At 41.0% G+C, this 9,087-nt stretch overlaps 1 protein-coding gene across 1 annotated transcript in view; it reads right to left on the reverse strand.

Annotated features, from left to right (window-relative positions):
- Positions 1-8,387, reverse strand: part of slc27a6 (solute carrier family 27 member 6) — a 38,555-nt gene extending 30,168 nt beyond the window's left edge. The window contains exons 1-2 of the mRNA XM_052115661.1: positions 7,810-8,387; positions 3,338-3,547 (exon numbers count right to left, since the gene is read on the reverse strand). Of these exons, the coding sequence (XP_051971621.1) occupies positions 3,338-3,547; positions 7,810-8,281 (682 nt within the window). The 5' untranslated portion in view covers positions 8,282-8,387. The remainder of the gene's footprint in view (positions 1-3,337; positions 3,548-7,809) is intronic.
- Between the last annotated feature and the right edge of the window lie 700 nt (positions 8,388-9,087).

The raw sequence follows: 9,087 nt of genomic DNA on the forward strand, positions 1-9,087 counted from the left end.
TTGCAAGTGTAACCTGCCGATACAGATTTTTTCCCATTCCGATTTGCTTTCTAAGAACTATTATTGACCGCATATACAAACAAAATCTACCTTTCTTCAACGCAACATTTTATTTTCATAATAAAATAAATTATTAAACATTACAATTTCCCCCAAACTGCACTAAGTTACAGGATCTTCTCTCACTTAAACAACTCTCAAAATAAAGTGCTCTGTGACTGGAAAGAGGTAGAAATAACAATTAACTGCAAATGAGTTACTTTATATAACAGATGTCATTTTCCACTGTTTTTATAAATGAACCTTTTTCTCTTTATTACTCGTCTAACAAAGATCTGAAAAACTGAAGTGTCCAATACGCTCGACTTACGTTAGATGTCCAAATATCAGTTGTAAAACTGAGCACTGCTTCGGGAATGGCTTGTAACTTCATACCTGTCAACACTCCCGTAATTTGTATGGCCCAAACCACGTTATATGAATAATCGCATCAATATATTTTTCCAAGGTGGTCCAGTTGCCAGATCTTGAATGAAATGCATCCTACTCACACAATCGACACATCATACAAATTACAAATCATGTATGACCACAATCTGGCAACCTACAACCCATTTGCGCTGATATCTGCGCAGGCAGTAGACGCGGGATGTTAAATCAAGCATCACTGGTAGACGGGAGGAGAAGACTCAGCTGGTGCTCCGGTGAAAAAAACTAAATATACATGTACATTTAACAACAGCTGGATGGAAGAATTGAATTTCATATCCCGAAGCCATACCGACAATGCCCACGCCTTTTGCAATGTGTGTCGCACTGATTTTAATATCAGACACGGTGGGAAAAATTACGTTAAATCACAACGGCACAATTTGTATGTATTTAGCCTGCCTCTGCCATCCAGCCCCCCCTTTCCCCTCTCCCGGATTCGTGTACCCAAATGTTGACAGATAACAGGCTGACATGACACGAGATTAAACAACTCGGGCAACGCGACGTCGGAAAGTACCTCCTACTCTGTATCAAGGAAATGTATCAGATTTCTGATCCCTCTGTCCTCAACTATGGAGAACAGCTGGTCATCCAGGGCCATGAATTCCATAATTTTCCTCGTAATTGCTTTGGTCTTTTCGTTGCTTATACCAAGGAATGATAGGAGAGGCTGCTGACTTGTGGCTGTCTCTGAGCTCTGGCTAGCTTTAGCCGCTTTCACTTTTTAGCTTCTTTTTTAAAATGGGCATTTTCAGCTGGGTGATGGTGTTATAAATGTCTAATTAGGTTTGTTGATCTGAAAGTTATTGTGGTGGTTCCCCCACGGTTTACTTTGGCGAACTTTATGTATTCTTCACTCACACAGTGAAGATCTTCCACGCCAATGACATGTGTACATGCGGCTGTGATGTTATTGCCTGCGCTGCTGGCAACAAAACGGACCGGCTTGGAATCGGACAGACGTGAGGCTGACCGGCCGGTCCGGGCCGAGCATGCGGAAAATCGGCTAATTCCGATCCCTGGCCGGTCGATCGGTGCATCTCTAGTTTTAAGTTTTAAGAATAACACGTGTGTGCGTGTGCATGATTCAGCGGTTGGTGTAAAGCAGTGGTTCTTTTTACAGTGGCGTACCACTCCAAACATTACACGTACCCCCTCTCAAACACATAGATAACATTCACACAAGGTATTTTGAAAATATGTATATTTAACACAATTATCTTTGTAAAACAACTTCCTTATGTTAAACATGTTATATTTGTACATGTGTGGTTCATGGTATATTAATCATATACATATTGAAAAATGGCTTACCAACTGAGATTGAATCGAATAACTGAAATATTGAATGCATAACTTGAAAACTCCCCTCTTATCGCATTGCAGTAGGCAAGAATAGCGTTCAGTTCTGTGCCTGGAATAGCGCATCAGTACAGATAAGGCATAGCCGGCCTACTTCAAGCATTCTGGCTAAGTATCTGTGCAATTGCGCGGTCAGCTCAAGGTGCTTTACTGTCTCACATTTGACACTGTTAGCAATTTGCTAAAATCATTTGCTGAAAAAACATCATGCAACAATGTAAAAACAGGTCTCTATCAACCATCAGAATCAAAACTCCCCACGCATCTAATAGGGCCCTATGGTTTCCGTGTTGCAGAAAACATGTATGGAATCGCAGAATCTATACATAAAAAATGTAATTTACTTATAAACACGGAATATCACGGAATTTGCTGTGACTTGCCATCATTGATAAGAAATATTTCGAAATGACTTGCCTCTGGTAAGACAACCGCATCTAAAAAATTAAGAAATACACAATTAACTGCCATGTACCGGGTGGAACAATATCCCAATGACTACTATGAGTCTGGCAAACAACTTTTCTCTAAGTTTTGCCAACACACTTTTGACTGGACTAGTGCAATATGTGCAATGACCATCTAAAATCGAGAGACCATCTCAAGAGCAAAGTGAAATCAACTACCGGTAGCTCAGCCCTCCAGGTTTCTACCGAAGCTACCTCATCATCAATAGATGCTAGACAAGAGTTTGTAGAGGATTTTGTTCTTTTCCTTAAATACCCAAACCAGAGAAAACATAAACAAATGGAATTTGGGAGTGGTTAGATTTGGAAGTCTTGGGGTAATACTTTATCTACATAAAGGAGATAATTTAGATGAAAGATCAATGAGGTATAGGTGCACCCCCAAGTAGTGGCCAGAATTTGTCTACATTCTTAAAACTCTGTTACCAGATATTCTATTTTGTGGGAATGAGAACATACTACCAGTCGCACTGAGACCTTTTTTAAATGATACCAAAATGCCTAGTTGCTTTATTTATATAAATCAGATATGATAATTTGTTACATACAGCTCTTAGGTGAGTTTGAGGTGATTATGATCTGAAGGGGAATGAAGAAGGGAGAAGAGGGGGGGAGAGAATGGGAAGAGCAACAATAAGGAGTGAATTTACAATCTTCGCTCAGTGGGGTGTGGTACATCAGGTAGAGATGCTAATTATAAGAAAGGTTTATATGTTGATTTTCTCAGAGATCATACATTTGCTCTTTGCCTCCCTAGGGAGTTTTGTCCTTTGAATGCAAACACCTAGGCACCCCGCCTTTCAATGTCAAAAGCAGACAATAACGTGATTATTTGAAATGTCATGTAAATGCAGATTTCTTGCTTTGTCTGATTCTTTTAAGCTGATTTTTGGCAGTAATCAGCATATTGGTGTGCATGTAAACACACTCATTGATTGACTCGGCTGCTGCCTTCAGTTTCAGGTACAAACATTGACACATCACAGCCAATCACATGCAGAAAAGGTTGTACATACCGGTGGTGCCAGAGGTGAAGATGTACAGTGTGGGGGTCTTGAGACAGCTTACAGACCGGCGCTCGGCTGCGATCGGCTCCTGTGAAGCTTCTTCTATCTTATCTAACAGGGTGTGGACTCCAAGATAAGCACTCTCACGCTTCATACACCACACTGAGATTCTGTCCTCCTGGAGACTAGGCAGAATGTCCTCAAGAGTATCCAACAGATCTACAGGAACAACAGGAGAAGTGATCCAGACATTGAGTATTCATGCTTTTATTTGAATCAAGATACTGAGGTTCAGTCTAATTGTCAATATTACTAATCTTAGTTTAGGTAACATTTTCAAAAGAAGAGTCCTCAAGACAATCCACAAATTTAACAGAAAGATGACATGTGACAAAAAAGTGTGGCAGGGCAGATAATCATGCTAATCAAGCCACAGAGATGGATAAAGACCGACTGGAAGCTGCAGTGCGACAGAGAGAGAGAGAGAGAGAGATTTACAGACAGCTGTCCGGCACATTTGTTTGTTTGTCTTTTTGGTTAAGTTCTTCATTAAAATATTATTTATATTCTCAAGCCAGTTCTCGCTGCCTCCTTTCCATTAATCCCTTTACACTGGTGCCGAAATCCGGGAAGGAGGAGGGATGCGTCGTAGTAGAGTCCTTGCCACTACCATCCACCCCAGCAGAGCATCCGCCGGAGGACGGAGGAGCCCGGCCGCCGACCGCGAAGGGACAAGGGGCTCGTAACCGACTGACTGGAGTGGTCAGGGCTGCTGCCAGGGGTGGAGGAGACCCCTACCAGCCGCTGAAACGCGGCGGTATGAGACCGCCGACCGCGAGCAGGGAGGGGCTCCTGGCCGACCGCCTGGAGAGGGAGAACCACTGCCGGGGGAGATCCCTTCAGTTTCCCGAGAATGAGGCGGGGTGTTCCATCCGCCAGGGGCCGGAAGACTGCATCCGATCCATCCGGGGAGGCATGGTTGTCGTCCGTTGGAGGTTGGAGAAGTGGCCGAGGACCAAGCTACGGCGCATTGGAGAACCGGCGAGTAAGTGTTTTTTTTTCTCACTCTCTTCCACTGCCGCTCTGTGTTGGCCTTTCCCTCTCTTTTTAAAATTTTTTGTTAATTTGGCACCGTTCCGGCATGTAGGTGCCACACTTTTTTTGTTTCCCTCCCCTTGTCCCCTCCCTCATCCAGGTAGACGTGTATGACCTGCCTGCAGATGGTGCGGAAGGCAAGCCCCTCCCAAGGAAAGGGGGGGTACATAATGCCAGGGGCTCCCCGGCCTGAGAGAACGAGGGAGGAATGTTGCAGGGTGGAGGGCGGGACCGTATCGTGATTCCGCACACCCAGCCCCTAATCAGGCTAATCAAGCCTCAGAGATGGATAAAGGCTGACTGGAATCTGTGCGACAGAGAGAGATTTACGGACACCTGTCCGACACCTTTGTGTGTTTGTGTTTCTCATTAAAATATTATTTATATTCTCAAGCCGGTTCTCGCCTCCTACTTTCCATTAATCTCTTTAAAGAAAGGCTTCAATTTTCTGACTTAAAGGTAACATGTTACTGGAGTCACTTGCGGAAGGAAATTCTTAATGCATTACAATAATGCAGCAAATTTCATGCATTACAATACATGTATAAAAAGTGCATATTTCATGTGTTTTAATGCATTAGACTATAATGATGTAACCAAGAACTGATTAATATGATAATTTATTGTAATTATGTCAACATTACCTGTGATTACAATTACTTCTGAAAGACATAATGCATTCAAATGTGTATCATGAATACTAGTGATGCACAGATGTATCAGCCAATCAATGGTATCAGCTGATTAAGGCATTTATCTGAGCTATTGACAAAGGGCATGGCCAGGAAATTACTTTTGGGTGGGACTTCAATCAAAATGGATGGGCCAAGTTTTTGCCCCAAATTTTCCTTAACAGAGAAGTGGCGCATGCAAACATTTATTTTACACTTTTAAAAATCTGAATTTATGCATTTTTAAACAATTATATATATATTATAAATGTATACATATACATTTATACATACACATACTGGCAGCCAAAAGTTTGGAATAATGTACAGATTTTGCTCTTATGGAAAGAAATTTGTACTTTTATTCACCAAAGTGGCATTTAACAGAGTTTCCGCTAGAAAAAAATGGTGCCGGTCAAAGTGACCGGCAGAGGTTTCGTTTTACGGACATTTTGATGATATGCCGGTCAAATATATCGCCTCTTAATTAGTCAAGTTGAGGAAAACTGGAGGCAGTCTATGTAACTTAAAAAATGACATAATCAGGCCGTATAGAATGCAACATATTATTATTAGCTTAACTTTCAAATAGACGAAAAAAAAAAACCATGAACGTCCGATTGGCGTCAATCAACGCCAATTGTTTTTTACTGTGGTTTCACACACATTCACTTTTTGAAACATTGAGGCACGGATGTACCTAATACAAATAAATAAACATCTCCAGTTAACTAGCAGATCATTCATTTAGTCCGTTATTAAATAAGAGATCTAGCGCTGAAATCTGTTGTTTTTGAAATCAAGCTGAGCGCTCGTGTCCGCTGCTATCAGTTGCATGGACGACGCGCTGCGCGAGTTGCGCAATCTTCACTAGGACGCGCGTTTCAATCTATCGCCGTTGCGGAGACTCTCTATTAATTCCGGTGAAATCACAAAATAAAATGCACACAAACGTGTCCCTGCTTGATATAGACTGTAACCATGCACTGATGAACATAGGCTATTCAGTTTTGATGATAGAGAAAAAAACTGCACGAATGCGCGGATTAGAAGCACTGATCTATCTATAATGAGATGTTCCTGATTCACCATCGTCTGGCCTCTGAAAAAGCTTTTAAAGCTAGTCTGCCTGGGCCTGGCCATATTTGAAACGTCTCACTCAATCGTTCGTTGTTTAGGTCTATATTGCAGCCGTTTTAGGCGTGCGCTTTATTTGAAATGCAGCATGAGATGTTGTTTCATAACTTTCAAACGATAGAGCCTGTTCCTTTATAACATAGCAAGAGATCGGTGTATTTTTGCTTTATACATTTTAGGCTTATTCTCAAATTCAGATTGTGTTAGGGGGACGGGATTATTAGGCAATTTTAATCGGACAATTTGACCGGAGAGATTTAATTTTGTCGGACATTTAATTTTTTTACCGGTCAATGTCCGGTAATTACCGGACAACGGAAACCCTGATTTAACTGATCACAATTTATAGTCAGGACATTAATAATGTGAACAAATGACTATTACAAATGTACAAATGTCCAGAACTTCTTAGACTACTTCAAAGAGTTCTCATCACAAAATCCTCCATGTGCAGCAATGACAGCTTTACAGATCCTTGTTATTCTAGTGGTCAGTTTGTCCAGATGTAGAGCCATATTGCACTCTTGCTCGTGTGATATTGCTTAAATATATATATATATATATATATATATATATATATATATATATATATATATATATATATATATATATATATATATATTTGACAGTCCAAGAATAATCTCTAATATTCTGGGTGGGCACAAGCCCACCCAAGCCAACCCTTGGCCCACCACCAATGTACTGGACATTGCCCTGATTATTTAAAAACACCAGTTGATCAGGGATGATAATTTCCTGTCAATCAAAAGGGGGCTGAAAAATGGAGATTGCAATTTGTAAGCTTTGCACTGCTGCAATTTCACCAGGTGGAACTAGTTACAACTTGTGACAATTAATTTGATTACTCACCTCAAAGCTGGACACAATAGGGATATGTATTTATTAAATGCAGTCTTTTGCTATTCACAAAACTATTATATGTCTTCAAGAGACTTTGAAGGGAATTCATGAGACTCTGTTTTAATGGTTCTTTTATGTCATTTTTGGAGACAGACGGTAACGACCATGACTAATACGGATTTGGATCTGGTATGGGTTCAATGATCGGTTACGGTAACGTCAGTAGGCTATCTGAGATCCAGTATTGGAACGGTGCATCCCTATGGTTAAATCACAGATAACATTCACTTGTAATTTATCAGAGCGTGGTTTGTTTTTACATTTTTATCAGCTGACATTATATAATGTGTCAGTTAGGTGGTGTATTCCACAAGTCATCTGATGTGCAATGCTTTCACAAACTACTAAAACACAATGAGTTGCAACTGCACAGAAGAAGAGTAACCACCACTTCACTCTTCAAAATTATGTTTTCCACAACAGAAAAAAATAAAAAGTCTTGTTAGCAACGTCGTGGTGAGTAAATGATGACAGAATCTCCATTTTCTGGGTGAACTACCCCTTTACGTAATCTGCACTCAAGCACAAATATTAGACATTAATCGAATATATTTGTCTTGTCAATATTAAAAAATGCATGACTGGCTTTCTGTACACTATAAACAGAGAAACTAGGTTATTATGAGAGACAAACATGTAAACAGTTCATGAGTTTACCTGCGCCCACCACCAGTAGTTTGGCCCCGCAGCAGTTAAAGCAGTGCAGCAGTGATCTGGATTTGATGTTGGTGTTGAGGAAAGCCACAGCACAGCCCAGTTTACTGAAGCCGAACCAGACCGAGATGAAGTCGGGTTCGTTGCTCATGAGGAGCGCAACCGTGTCGCCTTTCTTCACCGCGTGCTGAAAGACGCGCGCGACGCGGTTACTCCGCGCCTCCAGCTCTCCATACGTGACAGTCACTCCTTCATAAATCACAAAGGGGTTTTCAGGAATCCGCTCCGCCTGTTGAATAAATCTGTCTACAACTGTCACGACTTTCGAGGTTTTTTTGTAGACTTCCAGGCGCGCTCCGTAGCGGATGACTTTCGTTAAAAAAAGCGCGTCTTTCCAGAAGTACGGAAAACACAGACGCTGCGCGAGACGCGCGGCGAGGATTCCCGTTAACAGCGCCGCGATCCATGACAGCATTTCTACACTGATGAAAATAAAGCAACTGATCCGGTTAAAGCTCTTTAACAGTAAACATTGCTACACCAGTTCGGGTTGGGCGGGTTAGTGGATGTTATAACGCCTCACTTATCGCTGTCATAGTAATTTATGCAACGCTCCGTATATCACGTGACTGTTGTTGTACAACCGTCCTCAGTAGTGGGCGTGTCTTTTGGACCCACGCGCTCAGCCTTGTTCATCAACTCACTGCCAATCATAGGCGTTGTCATAGAAATAGGGCGTGGCGCATAGTTCAGTAGTGCCACGCCCAGAGCAGCGCACTTGGACGGGGTTGTGGAGTGTGAAGTAGAGAAGATACAGTGTGTATTACCAGCCCTTATGAAAATGAAACATGGTTTTACTTTACTACCATAGTCTAATAATGACATTTGTACTAAAACCATAGAAACGACAAACTTAAGCATGCTAGTGTCATGTTACTACAATATTAGCATAGTAAAAATCATACTACTGTATATAGATACTACAGTACAACTGTAGTGAAACCATGGTTAATTGTATAAAAACCATGATACAAAAAAAACATGGTTTCTACAGTCACATTACAACTATATTAAATCGGTTTAAATTCTGCAAGGGTGAATTGTATTGTCATCTAGGTTATTCCCTTAAAAATGAAACATTAATAATATGAATGCTTTTTGGAACACATTTCACATAATTTTGCATTTGGCACCTAACATTGTAAACCTAAAGTAATAATGGGAGACTGGGGCTAGTTGTATAAATATAAGGATTTAAGTCAAAAGTCAAAAGTGTTTTCT

The sequence above is a fragment of the Xyrauchen texanus genome, chromosome 43 (genome assembly GCF_025860055.1).
Source record: "Xyrauchen texanus isolate HMW12.3.18 chromosome 43, RBS_HiC_50CHRs, whole genome shotgun sequence".
NCBI lineage: Eukaryota > Metazoa > Chordata > Actinopteri > Cypriniformes > Catostomidae > Xyrauchen > Xyrauchen texanus.